Source organism: Zosterops lateralis (genome assembly GCF_965231275.1).
Source record: "Zosterops lateralis genome assembly, chromosome: 33".
NCBI lineage: Eukaryota > Metazoa > Chordata > Aves > Passeriformes > Zosteropidae > Zosterops > Zosterops lateralis.
Genome location: NC_139793.1, coordinates 3,522,283 through 3,550,254, shown reverse-complemented (window position 1 = coordinate 3,550,254; position 27,972 = coordinate 3,522,283). Strand labels below are relative to the sequence as shown.

The following is a 27,972-nucleotide window of genomic DNA, read 5'->3' as shown; positions in this document are numbered from 1 at the left end:
TTTCCCCCAATTTTTCCCTGATTTTTTCCCCAATTTTTCCTGATATTTCCCCCAAAATTTCCCCGATTTTTCCCCAATTTTCCCCCAATATTTCCCCCAATTTTCCCCATTTTCCCCCAATTTTTCCCCCAATTTTTCCCCCTTTTCCCCTGATTTTTCCCCATTTTTCCTGGGCAGGTGAAGGCGCAGGGCCCGGGGCTGGAGGCCTCTGGGGTGGTGCTGAACAAACCCACCGAATTCACCGTCGACGCCAAACACGGCGGAAAAGGGACCCTCAGGGTGCAAATGCAGGTGGGAATTCCGGATTTTGGGGGATTTTTGGGAAATTTGGAGGTTTTAGGGAATTTTGGGGGATTTTTGGGGGAATTTTGGGGGAGTTTGGGGGTTTTTGGGGGGATTTTTTGGGGGGTTTTGGGGAATTTTTGGGGAATTTAAGGGGAATTTTAGGAGGATTTTGGGGGGAATTTTGGGAGTTTGGATTTGGGAATTTGGGGGATTTTGGGGGGATTTTGGGGGGATTTTGGGGGGATTTTGGGGCATTTTTGGGGAATTTAAGAAGAATTTTAGGAAGATTTTGGGAGGAGTTTGGGGGATAAGGGACCCTCAGGGTGCAAATGCAGGTGGGAATTCGGGATTTTGGGGGAATTTTGGGAAATTTGGGAATTTTGGGGGGTTTGGGGGGATTTGGGGGATTTTGGGAAATTTTGGGGAGGATTTTGGTGGGTTTGGGGCTGAATTTGCAGATTTTGTGGGTCCTGACCCCCATTTTTTGGGGTATTTTGGGGCTGAATTTTGGGGTATTTTGGGCCAAATTTTGGGATATTTTTGAGCCGAATTTTGGGGTATTTTTGAGCTGAATTTGGAGGATTTTGGGGTGGATTTTGGTACTGAATTTTGGGGTATTTTTGGACCGAGATTGGGGTATTTTGGCATCAAATTTGCAGCATTTTTGGGCCAAATTTTGGGATATTTTTGGGCCAAATTTGGGGTATTTTGGGTCTGAATTTTTAAGTATTTTAGGACTGAATTTTGGGTATTTTTTGGGCCAAATTTGGGGTATTTTGGAACAAAATTTGGGGTATTTTGAAGCCAAATTTTGGGGGATTTTTGGGGCTGAATTTGGCGTATTTTGGGGCGGAATTTTAGGTATTTTTGGGCTTAATTTGGGGTATTTTGGGGACCGAATTTGCAGTATTTTTGTGCCAAATTTTGGTGTATTTTTGGACTGAATTTGGACTATTTTGAGCTGAATTTTGTGGTTCCTGACGCCCATTTTTTGAGGTATTTTGAGGCTGAATTTGGGATATTTTAGGGCTGAATTTGGGGTATTTTGGGACCGAACTTTGGTGTATTTTTTGGCTGAACTTGGGGTATTTTTGGGGCCAAAATTGGGGTATTTTTGGGACCGAATTTTAGGGATTTTGGGGCCAAATTTTGGGGTATTTTTCGGCCAAATTTAGGGGATTTTGGAGTAGATTTTGGGGCTGAATTTGGGGAATTTGGGGGTATTTTTGGGCTGAATTTGGACTATTTTTGGGACCGAATTTGCAGTATTTTTGGGCCAAATTTAGGGGTATTTTGGGCTATTTTTGTGCCAAATTTGGACTATTTTGCGCCGAATTTTGGGCTTCCTGACGCCCATTTTTTGGGGTATTTTGAGGCTGAATTTGGGATATTTTTGGGCCGAATTTTATTTATTTTTGGGCCAAATTTGGGGTATTTTGGGACCGAACTTTGGTGTATTTTTTTGGCTGAATTTAGGGTATTTTTGGACCGAATTTTGGGCTATTTTGGGCTGAATTTTGTGGTTTTCACCCCAATTTTTTCCCCTCCCAGGATGCCGAGGGCTCCCCCGTGGACGTGGCCGTGAAGGACAACGGGAATGGGACCTTCAGCTGCTCCTACACCCCAAAAAAAGCCCTAAAACACACGGCCATGGTGTCCTGGGGAGGGGTCAACATCCCCCAGAGCCCCTTCAGGGTGAGGGAGCCCAAAAAAATGGGATTTTGGGGGGTCTGGGAGGGGGAAATGTAAAAAAAAAAAAAAAAAATTGGGGTTTTGGGGGGGGAAATATGAAAAAAAATGGGATTTTTTGGGGTCTGGGGGAGGGAAATGTCCAAAAAATTGGGATTTTGGGGGAGAAATGTGAAAAAAATGGAGGTTTGGGGGGGGAAATGTAAAAAAATTGGGATTTTGGGGGGTCTGGGAGGGGGAAATGTAAAAAAAAAAATAATTGGGGTTTTGGGGGGGAAAATGTGAAAAAAAATGGGATTTTTTGGGGTCTGGGGGGGGAAATGTCACAAAAATTGGGATTTTGGGGGGTCTGGGGGGAGGAAATGTAAAAAAATAAATAAAAATTGGGGTTTTGGGGGGGGAATTGTGAAAAAAAATGGGATTTTTTTGGGGTCTGGGAGGGGGAAATGTAAAAAAATTGGGGGTTTGGGGGGTCTGGGGAGGATAAATGTCACAAAAAATGGGATTTTGGGGTAAGGGGGACACCAAAAATTGGGATTTTGGAGGGTCTGGGGGGAGGAAATGTAAAAAAAAATAAATAAAATTGGGGCTTTTGGGGGGTTTGGGGGGGATTGTAAAAAAAATGGGATTTTGGGGGGATTTTCGGGGGGTTTTGGGGGGGAAATGTCACAAAAATTTTAAAAAAATGGGGTTTTGGGGGGTTTGGAGGGGAAATGTCCCAAAATTGGGATTTTGGGGGGGTGTGAGGGGGAGTAAATGTCACAAATATTGGGATTTTTGGGGTGTCCCCCCATTTTTGGCTTCTCCCCATCCCCATTTTTGGGTTATTCCCATTTTTGGGGTGATCTCTGGGGGTCTCCCCCTATTCTGGGGGTCTCTCCCCATTTTTGGGGTGTCCTCCCTATTCTGGGGGTGTCCTGGGGGGTCTCTCCCCATTTCTGGGGTCTCCCCCCAGTTTTTGGGGGTCTCCTCCCATTTTTGGCTTCTCCCCATTCCCATTTTTGGGTTATTCCCATTTTTGGGGTGGTCTCTGGGGGTCTCCCCCTATTCTGGGGTTGTCCCCCCACTTTTTGGGGGTTTTTTGGGGTCTCTCCCCCATTTTTGGAGCCCCCTGACCCATTTTTCCCCCCAGGTTGGGGTGGGGGCCGGCAGCCACCCCCACAAGGTGAAGGTTTTGGGGGTTTTTTGGGGGTCTCTCCCCCATTTTTGGAGCCCCCTGACCCATTTTTCCCCCCAGGTTGGGGTGGGGGCCGGCAGCCACCCCCACAAGGTGAAGGTTTTCGGGCCGGGTGTGGCCAAGACGGGGCTCAAGGCCCTGGAGCCGACCTTCTTCACCGTGGACTGCGCCGAGGCCGGCCAGGGTGGGTTGGGGGGCTCTGGGGGGGATTTGGGGGACTCTGGAGGGGATTTGGGGAGGTTTGGGGGGGATTTGGGGGGATTTGGGGAGGTTTGGGGGGGATTTGGGGGGATTTGGGGGGTCTGGGGGCCGACCTTCTTCACCGTGGACTGCGCCGAGGCCGGACAGGGTGGGTTGGGGGCATTTTGGGGGGATTTGGGGGGGATTTGGGGGGCTCTGAAAGGTCTGGAGGGGATTTGAGGGTGTCTGAAGGTGTCTGGAGGGGATTTGGGGGGGTCTGAAAGGGTCTGGAAGGGATTTGGGGAGCTCTGGAGGGAATTTGGGGGGGTCTGAAAGGGTCTGGAGGGGTTTGGGGGGCTCTGGAGGGGATTTGAGAGAAATTTGGGGGGCTCTGAAGGGTCTGGAAGGGATTTGGGGAGATCTGAAAGGGTCTGGGGGGGATTTGGGGGGTTCTGGAGGGGTCTGGGGGGATTTGGGGAGAATTTGGGGGGTCCTGGAGGGGATTTGGGGGGTCTGGGGGCCAACCTTCTTCGCCATGGACTGCGCCAAGGCCGGCCAGGGTGGGTTGGGGGTCTCTGGGGGGGATTTGGGGGCTCTGGAGGGGATTTGGGGAGGTTTGGGGGGGATTTGGGGGGAATTTGAGAGAAATTTGGGGGGCTCTGAAGGGCCTGGAAGGGATTTGGGGAGATCTGAAAGGGTCTGGGGGGGATTTGGGGGAGTCCTAAAGGGATTTGGGGGAATCTAAAAGGGTCTGGGGGGGATTTGGGGGGTCCTGGGGGGGATTTGGGGGGTCTGGGGGCCAACCTTCTTCACCGTGGACTGCGCCGAGGCCGGCCAGGGTGGGTTGGGGGCATTTTGGGGGGTGTCTAAAAGGGTCTGGAGGGGATTTGAGAGAAATTTGGGGGGCTCTGAAGGGTCTGGGAGGGATTTCGGGGACATTTGGGGGACTCTGGAGGGATTTGGGGAGTTTTGAGAGGGCCTAGAGGGGATTTGGGGGGGCTGTGAAAGGGCCTAGAGGGGATTTGGGGGGCTGTGAAAGGGTCTGGAGGGGATTTGGGGGGGTTCTAAAAGGGTCTGGAGGAGATTTTGGGAGGATTTGGGGAGGTTTGGGGGGGATTTGGGGGGTCTGGAAGGGATTTAGGGGGTTCTAAAAGGGTCTGGAAGGGATTTGGGGGAGTCTGGAGGGAATTTGGGGGAGTTTTTGGGGGGTCTGGAAGGGATTTGGGGGGTCTGGAAGGGTCTGAGGGGTCAGTTCATGGTTTTGGGGTTCCCTGACCCCCCTATGACCCCCCAGGTCACATCAGCACTGGGACAAACCCCACACGGGGCAGAAATTTGGGATGTTTTTGGGATCAATTTGGATCTCAACGGTTCCTATGTGGATTTGGGGGTTACCCCAAGTTTCAGGGCAGATTTTGGGGGGGTCCCTGCAGATTTTGGGGGTGTTTTGGGGGTCCCTGACCCCTCCAGGTCACATCAACATCGGGACAAACCCCACACGGGGCAGAAATTTGGGATTTTTTGGGGTCGATCGCCATCCCAGCTCTTCCTATGGAAATTTGGGGATCCAATCACAATTTTTACAAACCCCCCGATATTTTTGGGGTTCCCTGCAGGTTTGGGGCTGTTTTGGGGGTCCCTGACCCCTCCAGGTGACGCCACCCTTGGGACAAACCCAACACGGGGCAGAAATTTGGGATTTTTTTGGGGTCGATCGCGATCCCAGCTCTTCCTATGGAAATTTGGGGATCCCAAGGGTTACCCCAAGTTTTGGGGGGGGTCCCTGAAGATTTTGGGGGGATTTTGGGGGAGTTTTGGGGGTCCCTGACCCCTCCAGGTCACATCAACATCGGGATCAACCCCACACGGGGCAGAAATTTGGGATTTTTTGGGGGGTCGATGACGATCCCACCACTCCCTACAAAGTTTTATGGATCCAATCACAATTTTTATGAATCCCCCCGATATTTTTGGGGTTCCCTGCAGATTTTGGGGGAGTTTTGGGGGTCCCTGACCCCCCCAGATCGCATCAACATCGGGACAAACCCAACGTGGGGCAGAAATTTGGGATTTTTTGGGGTCGATCACCATCCCAGCTCTTCCTATGGAAATTTGGGGATCAAATCACAATTTTGACAAATCCCCCCAATATTTTGGGGGTCCCTGCAGATTTTGGGGGGATTTTGGGGGTCCCTGACCCCCCCAGATCGCATCAACATCGGGACAAACCCAACACGGGGCAGAAATTTGGAGTTTTTTTGGGGTCGATCACCATCCTAACTCTCCCCACGAGATTTTGGGGATCAATTAATGGTTTTGACGACCCCCCCCGATATTTTTGGGGTTCCCTGACCCCTCCAGGTGACGTCAGCATCGGGATCAAGTGCGCCCCGGGCGTGGTGGGTCCGGCCGAGGCCGACCTGGACTTCGACATCATCAGGAACGACAACGACACCTTCACCGTCAAATACACCCCCCGGGGGGCCGGGCTGCACACCATCATGGTGCTCTTCGCTGGACAGGTGGGCTTGGGGGGGATTTTGGGGGGTTTTTGGGGGGTTTGGGGGGCTTAGGAGGGTCTGGGAGGTCTGGGGATGTTTGAGGGTTCAGGGGGGTTTGGGGGGTTTGGGGTCAGTGGGTCTCACACCATCATGGTGCTCTTCGCTGGACAGGTGGGCTTGGGGGGTTTTGGGGGGGTTTAGGGGGGGGTTTGGGGGGTTTTGGGGGGTCTGAGGGGTTTGGGGAAGGGTCAGGGGGCTTGGGGGGTTTGGGAGGTTCAGGAGGTTCAGGGGGTTTGGAGGGTTTGGGGTCAGTGGGTCTCACACCATCATGGTGCTCTTCGCTGGACAGGTGGGTTGGGGGGTTTTGGGGGGTCTGAGAGATTTTGGGGGTTCAGGGGGTTTGGGGATGTCAAGGGGGTCTGGGGGGTTTGGAGGAATTAGGGATTTTTGGAAGGTTTAGGGTGGTTGGACCCCACACCATCATGGTGCTCTTTGCTGGACAGGTGGGGTTGGGGGGTTTTGGGGGGTTTTGGGGGATTTTGGGGGGTTTTGGGGGGTCTGAGGGGTTTGGGGAAGGGTCAGGGGGCTTGGGGGGTTTGGGAGGTTCAGGAGGTTCAGGGGGTTTGGAGGGTTTGGGGTCAGTGGGTCTCACACCATCATGGTGCTCTTTGCTGGACAGGTGGGTTTGGGGGGGATTTGGGGGGTTTTTGGGGGGTCTGAGACATTTGGGGGGCTCAGGAGGGGTCTGGAGGTTCAGGAGGTTCAGGGGGGTTTGGGGGAATTAAGGGGTCAAGGGGAGTTTGGGGTCAGTGGGTCTCACACCATCATGGTGCTCTTCGCTGGACAGGTGGGGTTTGGGGGGGATTTGGGGGGTTTTTGGGGGTTTTGGGGGGGTTTTGGGGGGTTTTTGGGGGGTCTAAGGGGATTGTGGGTTCAAGGGGTTCAGAGGGGTTTGGGAGGGTCAAGGGGGTTTGGGGGAATTAAAGGGTCAGGGGGGGTTTGGGGTGGTTGGACCCCACACCATCATGGTGCTCTTTGCTGGACAGGTGAGGTTGGGGGGGTTTTGGGGTTTTTTTGGGGGGTCTCTGGGGGTCTCAGGGCGGTCTTTGGGGTCTCAGGGTGGTTTGGGGGGTCTCTGGGGGGTCTCTGACCCCTCCGTCCCCCCCCCAGGCCACCCCCAGCAGCCCCATCAGGGTCAGGGTGGTCTCAGGGTGGTTTTGGGGGTCTCTGGGGGTCTTTGGGGGTCTCTGGGGGTCTCTGACCCCTCTATCCCCCCCCAGGCCACCCCCAGCAGCCCCATCAGGGTGAAGGTGGACCCCGCCCACGACGCCTCCAAGGTCAAGGCTGAGGGTCCCGGACTGAGTCGCTCCGGTGGGTCTGGGGGCTTCAAGGGGGATTTTGAGGGTTTTTAGGGGGTTTCTTCCAGGATTTGGGGGGTTTTTGAGAGGATTTTTTCAGGATTTTCAAAGTATTTTTTTCAGGATTTTTTCAGGATTTTTTCAGGATTTTTAAAGGATTTTTAAAGGCTTTTAAAAGGATTTTTTTCAGGATTTTCTCTGAATTTGGGTTTTTTTGAGGGATTTTTTTTTAGTATTTGGGGATTTTTTTCTAGATTTTTTTCAGTTTTTTTTCAGGATTTATTCAGGATTTTTTTCCAGGATTTTTTCAGGATTTGGGGATTTTTTTGAGAATTTTGTTTTTCTTTCAGAATTTGAGGGGTTTTGAGGGGATTTTTTTCAGTATTTGGTCATTTTTTTCCGATTTTTTTCCGAATTTGGATTTTTAATAGAATTCTTTGGGAAATTGGTATTTTTTATCCATTCTAACCATATTTTCTGTCCCCCAGGGGTGGAGCTGGGCAAACCCACCCATTTCACAGTGAGCACTCGGGGGGCTGGCCGCGCCCCCCTGGACGTGTCGGTGACGGGGCCGAGCAAAGGGGAGGCCGTGAGGGACCTGCAGGTCACCGACAACCACGACGGGACACACACCGTCACCTACACACCCCTACAGCAGGTGGGGAGCCCAAAAATCCCCAAAAACGGCTTCTCTGACCCCAAAAACCCCAAAAAACACCCCCCAAAACCCCCAGGGGTCACCTACACACCCCTACAGCAGGTGGGGAGCCCAAAATAACCCCCAAAAATGGTTTCTGGGACCCCAAAAAACCCAAAAAACACCCCCCAAAACCCCCAGGGGTCACCTACACACCTGTACAGCAGGTGGGGAGCCCAAAAATGGCCTCTGGGACCCCAAAAACCCCAAAAAACACCCCCCAAAACCACCCTCAGGGTCATTTACACACCTGTGCAGCAGGTGGGGAGCCCAAAATAACCCCAAAAACCCCCAAAAAAACTGTTTTTGTGACCCCAAAAATCCCAAAAAACACCCCCTGAAACCCCAAAACCCCCCAAAAACAACCCAAAACACCCCCTGAAAACCCAAAAACCCCCAAAAACACCCCAAAAACAACCCCCAAAACCCCAAAAACCACCCCTTGAAACCCAAAAACCACCCCAAAAACGGCTTCTGGGACCTCAAAAACCCCCAAAAACACCCCCCAAAACCCCCAGGGGTCACCTACACACCTGTACAGCAGGTGGTGACCCAAAATAACCCCAAAAACCCCAAAAAACATCCCCTGAAACCCCAAAAAATCCCCAGAAATTCCCAAAACACCTCCCAAAAAACCCCCAAAAATCCCTCAAAGCCCCAAAACACCCCTTTAAAAATCCCCTGAAACCCAAAAAATTCCTACAATCCCCCAAAAATCCCCCCCTAAAACCTCAGAAAATCCCCTGATACTCCAAAAATCCCCTGAAAAAATCCCCTCAAATCCCCCAAAAATCTCCTGACACCCCAAAACAGCCCCCGAGACCCCAAAACATCCCAAAATATTCCCTCAATCCCCCCAAAATCCCCCAAAACACCCCCTGAAACCCCAAAAAATCCCAAAAAATCCCCAAAGCCCCCCCCAAAATCCCCTGAAACCCCAAAACCTCCCCTGAAAACCCCCAAAAAATCCCCTGAAACCCCCAAAAAATCACAAATAATTCCCTAAACCCCCCAAAAAAACCCAAAAATCCCCTGAAACCCCAAAACATCCCCTAAAAATCCCCTGAAATCCCAAAAAAATCCCAAAACACCCCCCAAAAACCTCCCAAAAATCCCCCAAACCCCCAAAAAATCCCCAAAAAATCCCAAAAAAATTCCCTCAACCCCCCAAAAAACCCCCCAAAAACCCTCCAAAAATCCCCCAAAAAATCCCCGAAACCCCCCAAAAATCGCCCCAAAAAATCCCAAAAAAATTCCCTCAACCCCCCAAAAAACCCCCCAAAAACCTTCCAAAAATCCCCCAAAAATCCCCAAAACCCCCAAAAAATCCCCAAAAAATCCCCAAAAAATTCCCTCAACCCCCCAAAAATTCCCCCAAACCCCAAAAATCCCCCAAAAATCCCCAAAACCCCCTAAAAATCGCCCCAAAAAATCCCAAAAAAATTCCCTCAACCCCCCAAAAAACCCCCCAAAAACCCTCCAAAAATCCCCCAAACCCCCAAAAAATCCCCAAAAAATCCCCAAAAAATTCCCTCAACCCCCCAAAAACCTCCCAAACCCCAAAAATCCCCCAAAAATCCCCAAAACCCCCCAAAAAATCGCCCCAAAAAATCCCAAAAAAATTCCCTCAACCCCCCAAAAAACCCCCCAAAAACCTTCCAAAAATCCCCCAAAAAATCCCCAAAACCCCCAAAAAATCCCCCCCAAAAATCCCCAAAAAATTCCCTCAACCCTCCAAAATCCCCCCAAACCCCAAAAATCCCCCCAAACCCCTTCCTGACCCCCTTTTTTTCCCCCCCAGGGTAATTTGGGGGTGTCAGTGACCTACGGGGGCGACCCCATCCCCAAAAGCCCCTTCAACGTCGGGGTCAGTCCCGGGATGGACCTGGGCAAGATCAAAATCTCCGGCCTGGACGACAGTAAGGGGGGATTTGGGGGGGATTTTGGGATTTTTGGGGGATTTTGGGGGATTTTGGGGGGATTTTGGGGGATTTTGGGGGGATTTCAGGGGAATTTTTGGGGTTTCGGGGGGTGTTTTGGGGAGATATTTGGATTTTGGGGGGATTTTGGGGGGTTTCAGGGGATTTTTGGGGGGTTTCAGGGGATTTTTGGGCATGTTTGGGGAGATTTTGGGGGGGTTTGAGGGTATTTTGGGGGGATTTGGGGGGATTTTGAGGAATTTTTTGGGATTTTTGGGGGTTTATGGGGAATTTTTGCGGTTTCAGGGGATGTTTTGGGGATGTTTTTAGGGAGTTGAGGGAATTTTTGGGGAATTTTTTGGGGCTTCAGGGGCTGTTTTGGGGAGATATTTGGGATTTTGGGGGGTTTCAGGGGATTTTTGGGGCGTTTGGGGGGTTTTTGGGGGATTTGGGGGCATTTTGGGGGGATTTGGGGGATTTGGGGGGGATTTGGGGGGAATTTTTTGGGATTTTTGGGGGTTTATGGGGAATTTTTGCGGTTTCAGGGGGTGTTTTGGGGATGTTTTTGGGGGGTTGAGGGAATTTTTTGGGGCTTCAGGGGCTGTTTTGGGGAGATATTTGGATTTTGGGGGGATTTTGGGATTTTTGGGGGATTTGGGGGGATTTTGGGGGGTTTGGGGGTTTTTGGGGGGGGTTGGGGAGATTTTGGGGTGATCTGAGGGGATTTTGGGGGGATTTTGGGGGATTTTAGGGGTTTTGGGAGGATTTTGGGGGATATTGGGGTGTTTTGGGGGGTTGAGGGAATTCTTGGGGATTTTGGAGGGTTTTGGGGGGATTTTGGGGGATTTGGGAGGATTTTGAGGTGATTTTGGGATATTTGGGGGCATTTGCTGGAATATGGGTGTATTTTGGGGGGATTTAGGGGGATTTTGGACGATTTTGGAAGATTTTGGGGAAGATTTTGGGGTGATTTTGGGGGGTCTCGAGGATTTGGGGCAGTTTGGGGGGATTTTGGGAATTCAGGGGAATTTTTGGGGAGATTTTGGGGGGGATTTTGTGGTTTTTTTGGGGATTTCAGGGGATGTTTTGGAGGATTTTGTGATGATTCGGGAGGATATTGGGGGCATCTTAAGGGTTTTGGGGGGATTTTGGGGATATTTGGGGGATTTTGGAGGTTTCCCCTCCCCAATTTCAGTCTCCCCTCCCTCACCCTTCACCCCCTCCCCACTTTCTCTCTCTCCCCCCTCCCCTGACAGAACTGGAGGTCGGCAAATCGCAGGAATTCACGGTGAAATCCAAAGGCGCGGGGGGTCAGGGCAAGGTGGGCGCCCGGATTTTGGGCCCGTCCCGGAAGGTGGTCCCGTGCACGGTGGAGCCGGGCCCGGCCCCCGAGAGCAGCGCCGTGCGCTTCGTGCCGCGCGACGAGGGGCCCCACAGCGTCGAGGTCACCTACGACGGCGTCCCCGTGCCCGGCAGCCCCTTCCCCGTCGAGGTTGTGCCGCCTACGGATCCGTCCAAGGTATGGGGAAGGGGTTTGGGGGGGTTTGGGGGGGTTTGGGGGCTGTATTTGGGGTGGGGGTCTCAGGTCCCCTTCCCCGTCGAGGTTGTGCCGCCTACGGATCCGTCCAAGGTATGGGGAAGGGGTTTGGGGGGGTTTGGGGGGGTTTGGGGGCTGTATTTGGGGTGGGGGTCTCAGGTCCCCTTCCCCGTCGAGGTTGTGCCGCCTACGGATCCGTCCAAGGTATGGGGAAGGGGTTTGGGGGGGTTTGGGGGGGTTTGTGTAGGAGAACTTGTGGTGGAGGTCCTGGGACCCCCAACCCAACTCAATTCAGCCCATCCCAACTCAATGCAACCCAACCCAACTTAACCCAACCAATCTAAGCCAACTCAACCCAACCCAACTCAACCCAACCCAACATAACTCAACTCAACCCAACCCCATTCAACTCAGTTCAATTGATCCCAACTCAGCTCAACCCAACCAACTCAATGCGACCCATCCCATCTCAACCCAACCCAACTCAACCCAACCCAACTCAACCCAACCCAACTCAACCCAACCCAACTCAACCCAACCCCATTCAACTCAGTTCAGTTGATCCCAACTCAACCCAACCCAACCAGCTCAACCCAACCCACCTCCGTTCAACTCAGTTCAATCCATCCCAACTCAACCCAGCCAATCCAACCCAACTCAACCCAACCTCATTCAACTCAATTCAACCCAACTCAATTCAGCCCATCCCAACTCAACTCAACCCAACCAACTCAACCCATCCCAACCCAACCCATCTCAACTCAACCCAACCCATTCAGCCCAACCCAACCCAACCCAACCCCATTCAACTCAACCCAACCCTCAACTCAATTCAACCCAACCCCATTCAACCCAACTCATCCCAACTCAACCCAACCCAACCAACTCAACCCAACCCAACCAACTCAACCCAGCCCTCAACTCAATTCAACCCAATCCAACCCAACCAACTCAACCCAACCAACCCAACTCAACCCAACCCCATTCAACTCAATTCAATCCATCCCAACTCAACCCAACTTAATTCAACCCATCTCAACTCAACCCAACCACTCCAGCCCAACCAACCCAACCCAACTCAACCCAACCCCATTCAACTCAATTCAATCCATCCCAACCCAACCCAACTCAACCCAACCAACTCAACCCAATCGATCCAACCCAACCCGACCCAACCAACTCAACTCTGCCCAACCCCATTCAACTCAACTCAATTCAACCCAACCCAACTCAACTCAACTCAATTCAACCCAACCCACCCAACTGAATCCATCTCAACTCAACCCAACCCATCCCAACTCAACCCAGCCAATCCAACCCAACTCAACCCAACCCCATTCAACTCAATTCAACCCAACCAACCCAACCCAACCCATCCCAACATTTCCATCCCCCAGGTCCGCGCCTTCGGCCCGGGTCTCCAGGGCGGCCTGGCGGGAGTTCCGGCCCCGTTCACCATCGACACCAAAGGCGCCGGCACGGGCGGTTTGGGCCTGACCGTGGAAGGTCCCTGCGAGGCCAAAATCGAGTGCCAGGACAACGGCGACGGCACCTGCTCCGTGTCCTACCTGCCCACGGAACCCGGCGACTACAACATCAACATCCTCTTCGCCGGCTCCCACATCCCGGGATCGCCTTTCCGCGCCCCGATCCGGCCCAAATTCGACCCTTCCAAAGTCACCTGCGAAGGGCCCGGCTTGGAGAAAGCCACGGCCGGTCAGCCGGCGCGGTTCCGGGTGGACTGCAGCCGCGCCGGGACGGCCGAACTGACCATCGGCATCGCCTCGGAGACCGGAGCCAGAGCGGACGTCAGGGTGGAGGAGAACGGCGACGGCATTTACACCATCGCCTACACGCCGCGCAGCGCCGGCGTCCACACCGTCACCGTGGAGTACGGCGGGCAGCCCGTGCCGCACTTCCCCAGCACGGTGCGCGTGGAGCCGGCGCCGGCCGCCGTGGATACGGCCGGGGTTAAGGTCTACGGGCCCGGCGTGGAGGGGAAGGGTGAGTTTGGGGTGGGGTGGGAGGGTTGGGTTGAGGTGGGTTTGTTTGGGTTGGGTTGGGTTGAGTTGGGTTGAGTTGAGTTGGGTTGACTTGGATTGAGTCGGGATGGGATGAGTTGGGTTGGGTTCAGTTGGGTTGGATTGAGTCGGGTTTGCGTGATTTGAGTTGGGATGAGTTGGTTCAGTTGGAATGAGTTGAGTTGGGTTGGGATGGGCTGGGTTGAGTTGGGTTGAGTTGGGTTGGGTTTGGTTCAGTTGGGTTGAGTTGGATTTGCGTGACTTGAGTTGGGGTGACTTGGGTTGGTTGGGTTGAGTTGGGTTGAATTTGAATGAGTTGGGTTTGATTGAGTTGGGATGGGACGGGATGGGATGGGATGAGTTGGGTTGGGTTGGTTGGGTTGGGATGTGTTGGGTTGAATTGAGTTGGGTTGAATGTGAATGAGTTGAGTTTGGTTGGGTTGGGATGACCTGGATTGAGTCGGGATGGGTTGAGTTGGTTGGGTTGGGATGGGTTGGGTTAAGTTGGGTTGAGTTGGGTTAGGTTTGGTTCAGTTGGGTTGAGTTGGTTTGTGTGACTTGGGTTGGTTGGGTTGAGTTGGGTTGAGTTTGAATGAGTTGGGTTTGATTGGGTTGGGATGACCTGGATTGAGTTGGGGTGGGTTGAGTTGTGTTGGTTGGGTTGGGATGAGTTGGGTTGAGTTGGGTTGAGTTGGGTTGAGATGACCTGGATTGAGTTGGGGTAAATTGGGATGAGTTGGGTTGGTTGGGTTGAGTTCAGTTGGGTTGAATTGAGTTGGGTTGAGTCTGAATAAGTTGGGTTTGATTGGTTTGGGATGACCTGGATTGAGTCAGGATGGGTTGAGTTGGTTGGGTTGGGATGGGTTGGGTTAAGTTGGGTTGAGTTGGGTTAGGTTTGGTTCAGTTGGGTTGAGTTGGTTTGTGTGACTTGGGTTGGTTGGGTTGAGTTGGGTTGAGTTTGAATGAGTTGGGTTTGATTGAGTTGGGATGGGATGAGTTGAGTTAGGTTGGATTGGGTTGGTTGGGTTGGGTTGGTTGGGTTGAGTTGGGTTGAGTTTGAATAAGTTGGGTTTGATTGGTTTGGGATGACCTGGATTGAGTTGGGATGGGTTGAGTTGGGATGGATTGGGTTGGTTGGGTTGGGATGGGTTGGGTTGAGTTGAGTTGGGTTGGGTTTGGTTCAGTTGGGTTGAGTTGGTTTGTGTGACTTGAGTTGGGGTGAGTTGGGTTGGATTGAGGTTGAATGAGTTGGATTTGATTGGGTTGGGATGGGATGGGTTGAGTTGGGTTGGGATGAGTTGGGTTGGGTTGATTTGGGTTGTTTGGGATGAATTGGATTGGGATGAGTTGTGTTGGGATGAATTGGGTTGAGTTGAGTTGGGTTGGGTTGATTTGGGTTGGCTGGGTTGAGTTGAGTTGGATTTTTCAGTTGGGCTGAGTTGAGTTCAGTTGGGTTGGTTGAGTTGAGTTGTGTTGGGATGAGTTGGGTTGGGTTCAGTTGGGTTGGTTGGGATGAGTTGAGTTGGTTTGAGTTGGGTTGGGTTCAGTTGGGTCCAGTTGGGTTCAGTTGGGATGAGTTGGGTTACGATGAGTTGGGTTGAGTTGGGATAAATTGGGTTGAGTTGGTTGGGATGAACTGAGTTGGGTTGAGTTGGATTGGATTCAGTTGGGCTGAGTTGAGTTGTGTCCATTTGGTCTGAGTTGTGTTACGATGAGTTGGGTTGGGTTCAGTTGGGTTGGCTGAGTTGAGTTGAGTTGGGTTGGGTTGATCAGAGTTGCGTTCCGATGAGTTGTGTTGACTCCAGTTGGGTTTGTTGGGATGAATTGAGTTGGGTTGGGTTGGTCTGGGTTGCGTTCCGATGAGCTGTGTTGACTCCAGTTGGGTTGGTTGGGCTGAGTTGAGTTGGGTTCAGTTGGGTTGGGTTGGTCTGGGTTGCGTTCCGATGAGTTGTGTTGACTCCAGTTGGGTTTGTTGGGATGAATTGAGTTGAGTTGGGTTCAGTTGGGTTGGGTTGGTCTGGGTTCCGTTCCGATGAGTTGTGTTGACTCCAGTTTCATCCAGTTGTGTCGAATGACCACCCCACTGACCCCACCCCGCCCCCCCCCAGGCGTGTTCCGCGAGGCCGTCACCGAGTTCGAGGTGGACGCGCGTGCCGTGGCCAAGACCGGCGGGCCCCACGTCAAGGCCTTGGTGTCCAACCCCTCCGGAAACGTCACCGAGACCTTCGTGGAGGATCGCGGTGACGGCACCTACCACGTGGAGTACACGCCCTACGAGGAGGGTGAGGGTTTGGGGGACCCATTTTTGGGGGGATTGAGAGGGATTTTGGGGCGATTTTGGGGGTTTTGGGGGAATTTTGGGGGATTTTTGAGGGATTTGGGGGCACTTTGAGGGATTTTGTGGCATATTGGGGGATTTTGAGGGATTTTATAGGATTTTTGTGGCAATTTTGGGGGAATTTTTGGGGATTTTAGGGCACTTTGAGGGATTTTGTGGGGATTTTAGGGGAATTTTGAGGGATTTTTGGGGGATTTTGAGGGATTTTGTGGGATATTGGGTGACTTTGAGGCATTTGGTGGGATTTGGTGGGATTTTTGTGGGAATTTTGGGGAATTTTGAGGGATTTTTATGGGATATTGGGTGATTTTTGAGGAATTCTGAGGAATTTGGGGTTTGGGGGACCCGTTTTTGGGGGGATTGGGAGGGATTTGGGGGGATTTTGGGGGAATTTTAGGGGAATTTTGAGGGATTTTACGGGACTTTGAGGGATTTTGTGGGACATTGGGGGATTTTGAGGCGTTTGGTGGCATTCGGTGGGATTTTTGTGGGAATTTTGGGGAATTTTGAGGGAATTTTGGGGAATTTTGAGGGATTTTTATGGGATATTGGGTGATTTTTGAGGAATTCTGAGGAATTTGGGGTTTGGGGGGCCCTTGGGCATTTTTTGGGGGGGATTGAGAGGGATTTTGGGTGATTTTGGGGGATTGGGGGGAATTTTGAGGGATTTTTTGGGCACTTTGAGGGATTTTGTGGGATATTGGAGGATTTTGAGAAATTCTGAGGAGTTTGGTGGGATTTGGGGTGAGATTTTGAGGGATTTGGTGGAATTTGAGTGGAATTTTAAAGGATTTGGTGGGATTTGGTTGGATTTTGGTTGGGATTTTGAGGAATTGGGTGGATTTTCGGTGGGATTTTTTTGGGATTTGTTGGGTTTGGTGGGATTTGGGGTGACATTTTAGGGATTTGGTTGGTTTGATGGGATTTTGGGTGGAATTTTGAGGGTTTTCATTGTATTTAGGGTGGGATTTTAAGGGATTTGATTGGATTTTGGGTGGGATTTGGGATGGGATTTTGAGTGGGATTTTGGGTGGAATTTTGGATGGGATTTGGGATGAGACTTTGGGTGGGATTTGGGATGGGATTTTGCTGGATGGGATTTTGAGGGATTTGGTGGATTTTGGGTGACATTTTGAGGGGTTTGGTTGGATTTTGGGTGGAATTTTGAGAGTTTTCATTGTATTTGGGGTGGAATTTTAAGGGATTTGGATTTTGAGTGGGATTTTGGGTGGAATTTTGGGTGGAATTTTGGGTGGAATTTTGGATGGGATTTTGGATGGGATTTTGGGTGGCATTTGGTCGGTTTTTGGGTGGGATTTTGAGAAATTTCGTTGTATTTGGGGTGGGATTTTGAGGGATTTGGTTGGATTTTGGGTGGGATTTTGGATGGCATTTCGGGTGGCATTTTAGGGGATTTATTGGTACATTCATCGGGTTATTTTGATGAATTTTTTGGGCCATTGACCCCATTTCTGATGAATTTTTTGGGCCATTGACCCCATTTCTGCCGACCTCCCCCTCCCCAGGGCTGCACACGGTGGACGTGACCTACGGGGGGTCCCCGGTGGGGCTGAGCCCGTTCCGTGTCGCCGTCACCGAGGGCTGCGACCCCTCCCGGGTTCGGGTGCACGGCCCCGGCATCCAGAGCGGCACCACCAACCAGCCCAACAAATTCACCGTCGAGACCCGGTGAGACACAAAATCCCAATAAAAATCCCAAAATCCCAAAGGAAATTCCTGAAATCCCAATGAGAGTCCCAAAAATCCCAATAAAAATCGCAAAAATCCCAATAAAAATCCCAAAAAAACCAATAAAAATCCCAAAAATCCCAATAAAAGTCCCAAAAATCCCAATAAAAATCCCAAAAATCCCAATAAAAATCCCAAAAACCCAGTAAAAATCCCAAAATCCCAATAAAAATCCCGAAAAAACCAATAAAAATCCCAAAAATCCCAATAAAAATCCCAAAAATCCCAATGAAAGTCCCAAAAATCCCAATAAAAATCCCAAAAATCCCAATAAAAATCGCCAAAATCCCGATGGGAATTCCCAAAATTGGCACCACCAACCAACCCAACAAATTCACCGTCGAGACCCGGTGAGACACAAAATCCCAATAAAAATCCCAAAAATCCCAATAAAAATCCCAAAAATCCCAATAAAAGTCCCGACAGGAATCCCAAAATCCCCCAAAAAATCCCAAAATCCCAATAAAAATCTCAACGGGAATTCCAAAATCCCAATAAAAATTCCAAAAATCCCGACTGGAATTCCCAAAATTGGCACCACCAACCAACCCAACAAATTCACCGTCGAGAGCCGGTGAGAGCCCTGAGCCTGATGGGAATTCCCAAAATCCCAATGGAAATTGCCAAAACTGCAATGGGAAATCCCATTTTCCCCCCAAATCTCCCTCTCCCTCAACCCCAAATTCCATTTCTTTCCACCCCACATCCCCTAAATCCCATTTTTTCCCACCTCACATCCCCTAAATCTGACATTTTTCCCCCGACCCCACTCAACATCCCCCAAATCCCATTTTTTCCCCTCCCTTTACCCCAAATCCCATTTTCCCACAAATCTCCCCCTCCCCTGATCCCAAATCCCCCAAATCCCATTTTTCCCCAAATCTCCCTTTGCCATGACCCCAAATCCCATTTTTCCCCCTGTTCCTGACCCCAAATCCCATTTTCTCCCCAAATCTTCCCTTCCCATTACCCCAAATCCCATTTCCCTCATTTCTCCTCTCCTCCCGTGACCCCAAATCCCATTTTTTTTCTCTCCCCACGACCCCAAATCCCATTTTTCCCCCTTTTCCTATCACCAAATCCCATTTTTCCCCCCTTTCCTGTCCCCATATTTCCCCTCCCCTGACCCCAAATCCTCCAAATCCCATTTTCCTCCATTCCCTGACCCCAAATCCCATTTCCGAAACCCCCAATTCCCGTCCCAGGGGCGCAGGCACGGGGGGTTTGGGCCTGGCCGTGGAGGGGCCCTCAGAGGCCAAAACCCCATTATTTCCCCATTATTCCCCCATTATTTCCCCATTTTTTCCCCATTATTTCCCCTTTTTTCCCCCATTATTCCCCCATTATTCCCCCCTCCCCATGACCCCAAACCCCATTTTTTCCCCATTATTTCCCCCATTATTTCCCCATTTTTTCCCCTTTTTTCCCCCATTATTTCCCCATTATTTCCTCATTATTTCCCCATTATTTCCCCCATTTTTCCCCATTATTTCCCCATTATTTCCCCCATTATTTTCCCCATTATTTCCCCCATTTTTCCCCATTATTTCCCCATTATTTCCCCATTATTCCCCCATTATTTTCCCCATTATTTCCCCCATTTTCCCCCCATATTTTCCCCAATTTTTCCACCTTTTTCCTCCATTTTTTCCCCATTATTTTCCTCATTTTTAACCCATTTTTCCCCAATTTTTCCCCCATTATTCCCCCATTATTTCCCCATTATTCCCCCTTTTTTTCCGTATTATTTCCCCATTATTTCCCCCATTTTTTCACCATTATTTCCCCCATTATTTCCCCATTATTCCCCCTTTTTTTCCTATTATTTCCCCATTATTTCCCATTTTCCCCCCCCATTTTTCCCCATTTCCCCCCCCATTTTTCCCCATTTTTTTCCCCATTTTTTTCCCCATTTTTTCCTTATTTTTTCCCTATTATTCCCCCATTTTTTCCCCATTTTTCCCTATTATCCCCCCCATTATTCCCCCATTATTCCCCCATTATTTCCCCCATTTTTCCCCATTTTTCCCCATTTCCCCCATTATTTTCCCCATTATTTTCCCCATTATTTCCCTATTATTTCCTCATTATTCCCCCATTATTTCCCCCATTTTCCCCCAATTTTTCCCCAATTTCCCCCCATTATCCCCTATTATTTCCCCATATTTTTCACCATTTTTTCCTTATTTTTTCCCTATTATTCCCCCATTATTCCCCCATTTTTCCCCATTTTTCCCCCATTTTTTCCTTATTTTTCCCCCATTTTTCCCCCATCTCTAACCCCAAATTCCATTCCAGGGGCGCAGGCACGGGGGGTTTGGGCCTGGCCGTGGAGGGGCCCTCGGAGGCCAAAATGTCGTGTACGGACAACAAGGACGGGAGTTGTTCCGTGGAGTACGTGCCCTACGAGCCGGGGAATTACAGCCTCAACGTCACCTACGGGGGACACCAGGTGCCAGGTGAGTGACACAGGGCTTGGGGAATTTTTGGGGAATTTTTTGGGATTTTTTTGGGTTTTTTTAAAAAAAAATTTGGGGTTTTTTTGGGGGATTTTTTGGATTTTTATCCCCTAAACCCCATTTTTTCTACCCCACATCCCCTAAAGACCAATTTTTTTTCCCCTGGACCTCCCCAAACCCCATTTTTTTCCTGTTAAACCCCATTTTTTTCCCCCATTCACCCCCTAAATCCCAATTTTTTCCCCCCAAATCCCATTTTTTCTTATCCCACACCCCCTAAATCCCTATTTTTTCCCCCCAAACCCATTTCACATCCTCTAAATCCCAATTTTTTTCCCCCAAAACCCCTTTAGGGAGCCCGTTCCAGGTCCCTGTGTCGGACGTGGTGGACACCAACCCCTAAATCCCATTTTTCCCTACCCCCCATCTCCTAATTCCCTGTTTTTCCCACTCCACATCCCCCAAATCCCATTTTTCTCCACCCCACACCCCCTAAACCCCAATTTTTTCCCCCTTGCACCCCCTAAACCCCAGTTTTTTTCCCTCCAACCCACCCCACATCCCCTAAACCCCAATTTTTCCCCCCCTAGACCCCATAATTCCCATTTTTCTCTACTCCACACCCCCTAAATCCCATTTTTTCCCCCCTAAATCCCATTTTTTCCCCCCTAACTCCCATTTTTTCCCCCCAAACCCTCCAGGGAGCCGTTCCAGGTTCCGATGTCGGACGTGGTGGACACCAACCCCTAAATCTCATTTTTTCCCCCCTAGTTCCCAATTTTTCCCCCCTAATTCCCTATTTTTCCCCCCTAATTCCCATTTTTTCCCCCCTAATTCCCAATTTTCCCCCCCTAATTCCCATTTTTTCCCCCCTAAATCCCATTTTTTCCCCCCTAATTCCCATTTTTCCCCACTAATTCCCATTTTTCCCCCCAACTCCCATTTTTCCCCCCTAATTCCCATTTTTTTCCCCCCTAATTCCCATTTTTCCCCCCAACTCCCATTTTTCCCCCCTAATTCCCTGTTTTTCCCCCCTAATTCCCATTTTTTCCCCACTAATTCCCATTTTTCCCCCCAACTCCCATTTTTCCCCCCTAATTCCCATTTTTTCCCCCCTAAATCCCATTTTTTCCCCCCTAATTCCCATTTTTCCCCACTAATTCCCATTCTTCCCCCCAACTCCCATTTTTCCCCCCTAATTCCCATTTTTTTCCCCCCCTAATTCCCATTTTTCCCCCAAAAACCCCTTTAGGGAGCCCGTTCCAGGTTCTGGTGTCGGACGTGGTGGACACCAACCCCACCCCACATCCCCTAAATCCCATTTTTCCCCCCTTCACCCCCCAATTCCCAATTTTTCCCCCTAAATCCTGTTTTTTCTCCATCCCACATCCCCCAAATCCCAATTTTTTCCCCCCTGGACCCCATAACTCCCTGTCTTTTTCCCCCAAACCCACTCCACATCCCCTAAACCCAATTTTTCCTCCCCTTCATCCCCCAAATCCCATTTTTTTCCCCCAAAAACCCCTTTAGGGAGCCCGTTCCAGGTTCCGGTGTCGGACGTGGTGGACACCAACCCCACCCCACATCCCCTAAATCCCAATTTTTTCCCCCCTAGACCCCATAATTCCCATTTTTCTCTATTCCACATCCCCTAAACCCAAATTTTTTCCCCCCTAGACCCCATAATTCCCATTTTTCTCTACTCCACATCCCCTAAATCCCCATTTTTTCCCCCAAAACCCCAATTTTTTCCCCTCTTCACCCCCCAAACCTCATTTTTCTCTGCTCCTCACCCCCTAAATCTCAATTTTTTCCCCCAAACCCCTTTAGGGAGCCCGTTCCAGGTCCCTGTGTCGGACGTGGTGGACGCGTCGCGGGTGACGTGTGGGGGTCCCGGCCTGACCCCCGGCCACGTCCGCGCCAACGTCCCCCAGACCTTCACCGTGGACACGTCCAAGGCCGGGGTGGCCCCGCTGGACGTCAAAGTCCAGGGGCCCAAAGGTCAGTCAGGGGGGTTTGGGGGGGTTTGGGGGGTTTTTTGGGGGGTTTGGGGGGTTTGGGGGGTTTGGGGAGGTTTTGAGGGGGTTTGGATCCTAAATCTCTCCCTGTCCTGACCCCAAATCCCATTTTTTCCCCTAAATCTCCCCCTCCCACAACCCCAAATCCCATATTTTCCCCCTCCCCTCACCCAAATCTCATTTTATTCCCCAAATCTCCCCCTGCCCTCTCCCCAAACCCCATTTTTCCCCTGCCCTGACCCCAAATCCCATTTTCCTCCCAAATCCCCCCCTCCCCTGACCCCAAATCCCATTTTTTCCCCTAAATCTCCTCCCCTGACCCCAAATCCCATTTTTCCTCCCAAATCTCCCCCTTTCCTGACCCCAAATCCCATTTTTTCCCCTGTCCTTGACCCCAAATCCCATTTTTTTCCTTTCCCCTCTCCCCAAACCCCATTTTTCCCCCAAATCTCCCCCTCCATGACCCCAAATCCCATTTTTCCCCCATTTCCCCTCTCCTCCCACAACCCCAAATCCCATTTTCCCCCCAAATCTCCCCCTCCACGACCCCAAACCCCATTTTTTCCCCCTCTTCTCTCCCCAAACCCCATTTTTTCCCTTCCCATGACCCCAAATCTCTCCCTCTGACATCCCCAAATCCCATTTTCTCCATTCCTATGACCCCAAATCCCATTTTTTCCCCCCAAATCTCCTCCTCTGTGACCCCAAACCCCATTTTTTCCCCCTCCCCTCTCCCCAAACCCCATTTTTTCCCCTTTCCTTGACCCCAAACCCCATTTTTCCCCCTCCATCTCTCTCCCAAGGCATCCTGGAGCCGGTGGACGTCGCCGACAACGCCGACGGCACCCGCAGCGTCTCCTACGTCCCGTCCCGGGAGGGGCCCTACACCATCTCCGTCCGCTACGGCGACCACGACGTGCCCCGCAGGTCAGTCCCACCACCCCCCAAAAGTGGGTTTTTAATCCCAAAAATCCCAGAATCATCACAGGATGTGTAGGGTGGAAGAGACTTTGGAGGTCGTTGAGTTTGACCCAGTTCTTGACGCGTCAATTGGGCGTTGCCTCCAGTTTTGGTTTAAACTCGTCCCATTTTTCCCCCGTTTTTCTCCCATTTTTTCTCCCATTTTTTTCATCCCATTTTTTCTCCTATTTTCTCCCATTTTTCACCCATTTTTTTTCCCTATTTTTCTCCATTTTTTCCTCTATTTCCCCCCATTTTTCGCCCATTTTCTCCCCCCATTTTTCCCCCATTATTTCCCCATTTTCCCCCATTTCCCCCCTGTTTTACCCCGTTTTCCCCCTCTTTTCATCCCATTTTTCACCCCATTTTCCCCCCATTTTTTCTCGCGTTTTTTCTCCCATTTTTTCCCATTTTTCCCCATTACTTCCCCATTTTCCCCCATTATTCCCCCATTTGGGAGGGTCCCTACACCATCTCCGTCCGCTACGGCGACCGCGACGTGCCCCGCAGGTCAGTCCCGGGACCCTCCAAAAGTGGGTTTTTTAATCCCAAAATCGTCCCAAAATGTGTAGGATGGAAGAGACTTTGGAGGTCGTTGAGTTGGGTTGAGATGTCGAGTGTCGCCTCCAGTTTTGGTTTAAACTCGTCCCATTTTTCCCCGTTTTTCTCCCATTTTCATCCCATTTTTCCCCCCATTTTTTCTCCCATTTTTCCCCCATTGTTTCCCCATTATTTCCCCTATTTTTCCCCATTTTCCCCATTTTTTCCTCTATTTCCCCCCATTTTTCTCCCATTTTTCCCCCATTTTTTCTCCTATTTTTTCTCCCATTTTCCCCATTTTTTCCCCATTTTTTCCTCCTATTTTTTTCTCCCATTTTCCTCTCATTTTTCTCCCATTTTTCTCCTATTTTTTCTCTCATTTTCCCCATTTTCCCCCATTTTCTCCCATTTTTCCCCCATTTTTCTCCCATTATTCCCCCCATTTCTCCCCCCATTTTTCCCCCATTATTTCCCCATATTTCCCCCAATTTTCCCCTATTTTACCCCATTTTTTCCCCTCTTTTCATCCCTTTTTTCACCCCATTTTCCCCCATTTTCCTCCATTTTTTCTCCCATTTTTCCCCATTTTTTTCCCCATTTTCCTCCCATTTTTTCTCCCATTTTCCCCCATTATTTCCCCCATTTTTCCCCCTCCCATTTTTCCCCCATTATTTCCCCCATTTCCCCCCATTTTCCCCCCATTTTACCCCATTTTTTCCCCTCTTTTCATCCCACTTTTAACCCCATTTTTCCCCCATTTTTTCTCGCGTTTTTTCTCGCATTTTTTCCCATTTTCCCCCTATTTTTCCCTGATTATTTCCTCAATTTTTCCCCCATTTTTTCTCCCATTATTTCCCCCCTTTTTTCCCCATTTTCCCCCATTTTTTCTCCCATTTTCCCCCTCATTTTTTCCCCATTTTCCCCCCATTTTTCTCCCATTTTCCCCCATTATTTCCTCCATTTTTCTCCCATTTTTTCCCATTTTTTCCCATTTTCCCCCCATTTTTCCCCCATTTTTTCTCCCATTTCTCCCATTTTCCCCCATTTTTCCCCCATTTTTTCTCCCATTTCTCCCATTTTCCCCCATTTTTCCCCCATTTTTGCTCCCCATTATTTCCTCCATTTCCCCCCCATTTTTTCCTCCATTTTTCCTCCATTTTCCCCCATTTTCCCCCCATTTTTTCTCCCCATTATTTCCTCCATTCCCCCCCATTTTTTTCCTCCATTTTCCCCCATTTCCCCCCATTTTTTCTCCTATTTTTTCTCCCATTTTCCCCATTTTTTCCCCAATTTTTCCCCAATTATTTCCCCCATTATTCCCCCATTTTTCCCCAATTTTTCCCCCATTATTTCCCCCATTTTTCCCCCATTATTTCCCCCATTTTTCCCCCATTTAACCCCCATTATTTCCCCCTATTTCCCCCTATTTCCCCCATTTAACCCCCATTATTTCCCCCCTATTTCCCCCATTTCCCCCCATTTTTTCCCCCATTATTCCCCCATTATTTCTAACTTTAAAATTCATTTTCCAGCCCTTTCAAGGTGAAGGCTCTGCCCACGCACGACGCCAGCAAGGTGAAGGCCAGCGGGCCCGGCCTCAACACCACCGGGGTCCCGGCCAGTCTCCCCGTGGAGTTCACCATCGACGCCAAGGACGCCGGAGAGGGGCTGCTGGCCGTGCAAATTACCGTGAGAAATCGCTTTTTTGGGGGTTTTTTTGGGGATTTTTGGGAGTTTTGGGGGTTTTGGGGGGGTTTGCAGGATTTGAGGGGGTTTTGGGGGGTTTTTGGGGGGTTTTGGGGGGGTTGAAGGGCTGCTGGCCGTGCAAATTACAGTGAGAAATCGCTTTTTTGGGGGTTTTTTTGGCGATTTTTGGGAGTTTTGGGGGTTTTGGGGGGGTTTGCAGGATTTGAGGGGGTTTTGGGGGGTTTTTGGGCGTTTTGGGGGGGTTGAGGGGCTGCTGGCCGTGCAAATTACGGTCAGAAATTGGGGTTTTTTTTGTGGATTTTTGATTTTTTTTGGGTTTTTTGGGGGTTTTTTTGGGATTTTGGGGGGTTTTGGGGGATTTATTGGGGGTTTTCGGGTTTTTTGGGGGGGTTTTTGGGGGGTCAAAGGGATGCTCATTGTGCAGATTAAGATGAGAAATGGGGTTTTTTTGGTTTTTTTTTTCTTTTATTTTTGGAAGTTTTTTAGGGGGGTTTGGGGAAGTTTGGGGGGATTTTGGGGATTTATTGGGGGTTTTGGGGGTTTTCAGGCTTTTTTGGGGGGGTTTTGGGGGATTTTAGGGGGTCGAGGGGCTGCTCGTTGTGCAGATCACAGTGAGAAATGGGGGGTTTTTTTGGTTTTTCAGGGGGTTTGGGGAGTTTTTGGGGGGGTTTGGGGAGTTTTGGGGGATTTATTGGGGGTTTTGGGGATTTTCGGGTTTTTTTCGGGGGGTTTTGGGGGATTTTGGGGGATCGAGGGGCTGCTGGCCGTGCAGATCATGGTCAGAAATGGGGGGGTTTTTTATGTTTTTTTGGATTTTTGGGGAGTTTTGGGGGATTTATTGGGGGTTTTGGGGGTTTTTGGGTTTTTTTGGGGGGTTTTGGGGGGATCAAGGGGCTGCTCGTTGTGCAGATTACGGTCGGAAATGGGGTTTGGGAGGGCCAAGGGGATGAGTTTTGGGGATTTGGGGTTTTTTGGGGGGTTTTGAGGTTTTTTTTAGGATTTTGGGCGGTTTTGGGGGTGGTGGGAGTGGTGGGAAGGTGTTGGTTGGAGGTTTGAGGGGGTTTTGGGGGTTTTGGGGGGTTTTTGGGGGGTCGAGGGGCTGCTGGCCGTGCAAATTACCGTGAGAAATGGGGTTTTTGGGGTTTTTTTGGGTTTTTTTGGGATTTTTTGGGTTTTTGGGGGGTTTTGGGGGATTTTGGGGGGATCAAGGGGCTGCCGGTTGTGCAGATCATGGTCAGAACATGGGGGTTTTTTGGGGATTTTTGGGATTTTTGGGGGTTTTTTTGGGATTTCGGGGGGTTTTGGGGGATTTTGGGGGGTCTAGGGGCTGCCGGTTGTGCAGATCACGGTCAGAAATGTTTTTTTTTTTTGTTTTTGGGGGGGTTTTGGTGGGTTTTTTGGGGATTTTGGGGAGTTTTTGGGGAGTTTCGGGGTGGTGGGAGGGTGGTGGGGAAGGTCTTGGTTGGAGGTTTGGAAGGGAACGCCGGCAAGGGGCTGCTGGCCATGGAGATTATGGTGAGAAAAGGGTTTTTTTGGGGTTGTTTTTTTTTTTTTGAGAGTTTTAGGGGGGGTTTGGGAGATTTATTGGGGGTTTTGGGGGTTTTCAGGTTTTTTTCGGGGGGTTCTGGGGGTTTTTGGGGGGTCGAGGGGCTGCTGGCCGTGCAGATCACGGTCAGAAATGGGTTTTTTTGGGGGTTTTTGGGGGGGTTTGGTGTGGATTCATTTGGTGTCGAGAGAGGAAATCGCAGCCAGGAGATTTGGGATCCTTTTTCCCAGCCCTAAAGAAACCCCAAACCTCAAAATTCCCATTTTTCCACCTCCCAACCACCAAAATCCCCATTTTCCCCCCTCAGGACCCCGAAGGAAAACCCAAGAAAGCCTGAGCCCACCTGGGATCCTTTTTCCCACCCCTTAAATCCAACTTTAGACCCCAAAACTCTCCAAAATCCCCATTCTCACCTCATTAATGGCCAAAATCCCTATTTTTCCCCCTCCCAACCCCCAAAATTCCCATTTTTCCACCAAAATTCCCATTTTTCCGTCTCCCAACCACCAAAATTCCCATTTTTCCACCAAAATTCCCATTTTTCTGTCTCCCAACCACCAAAACTCCCATTTTTCCACCCAAAATTCCCATTTTTCCACCAAAATTCCCATTTTTCCGTCTCCCAACCACCAAAACTCCCATTTTTCCACCCAAAACTCCCATTTTTCCACCCAAAATTCCCATTTTTCCACCAAAATTCCCATTTTTCCGTCTCCCAACCACCAAAACTCCCATTTTTCCACCCAAAACTCCCATTTTTCCACCCAAAACTCCCATTTTTCCGTCTCCCAACCACCAAAACTCCCATTTTTCCACCCAAAATTCCCATTTTTCTGTCTCCCAACCACCAAAACTCCCATTTTTCCCCCTCCCAACCACCAAAATTCCCATTTTTCCACCCAAAATTCCCATTTTTCTGTCTCCCAACCACCAAAACTCCCATTTTTCCACCCAAAATTCCCATTTTTCTGTCTCCCAACCACCAAAACTCCCATTTTTCCTTTTCCCAACCACCAAAACTCCCATTTTTCCACCCAAAATTCCCATTTTTCCCCCCAGGACCCCGAGGGCAAGCCCAAGAAGGCGTCGATCCGGGACAACGAGGACGGGACGTACACGGTGTCGTACGTGCCCGACATGACGGGCCGATACACCATCCTCATCAAATACGGCGGCGACGAGATTCCCTACTCCCCGTACCGGATCCGCGCCGTCCCCACCGGCGACGCCAGCAAGTGCACCGTCACCGGTGAGCCAAAAAACGGGGGAGAACTGGGGAAAATTGCATGAA

General features: G+C 50.2%; 1 protein-coding gene across 1 annotated transcript in view; it reads left to right on the top strand.

Moving 5' to 3' along the window:
• Window positions 1–27,972, top strand: part of FLNA (filamin A) — a 105,388-nt gene that overhangs the window by 31,320 nt on the left and 46,096 nt on the right. Inside the window, exons 13-28 of the mRNA XM_083881370.1 lie at window positions 178–291; window positions 1,837–1,980; window positions 3,212–3,335; window positions 5,693–5,853; window positions 7,113–7,203; window positions 7,679–7,848; window positions 9,689–9,806; window positions 11,063–11,325; window positions 12,741–13,347; window positions 15,473–15,646; window positions 17,229–17,391; window positions 19,750–19,910; window positions 21,741–21,911; window positions 22,732–22,855; window positions 24,961–25,117; window positions 27,741–27,930. Coding sequence (XP_083737496.1) covers window positions 178–291; window positions 1,837–1,980; window positions 3,212–3,335; window positions 5,693–5,853; window positions 7,113–7,203; window positions 7,679–7,848; window positions 9,689–9,806; window positions 11,063–11,325; window positions 12,741–13,347; window positions 15,473–15,646; window positions 17,229–17,391; window positions 19,750–19,910; window positions 21,741–21,911; window positions 22,732–22,855; window positions 24,961–25,117; window positions 27,741–27,930 — 2,932 coding nt within the window. The remainder of the gene's footprint in view (window positions 1–177; window positions 292–1,836; window positions 1,981–3,211; window positions 3,336–5,692; window positions 5,854–7,112; window positions 7,204–7,678; window positions 7,849–9,688; window positions 9,807–11,062; window positions 11,326–12,740; window positions 13,348–15,472; window positions 15,647–17,228; window positions 17,392–19,749; window positions 19,911–21,740; window positions 21,912–22,731; window positions 22,856–24,960; window positions 25,118–27,740; window positions 27,931–27,972) is intronic.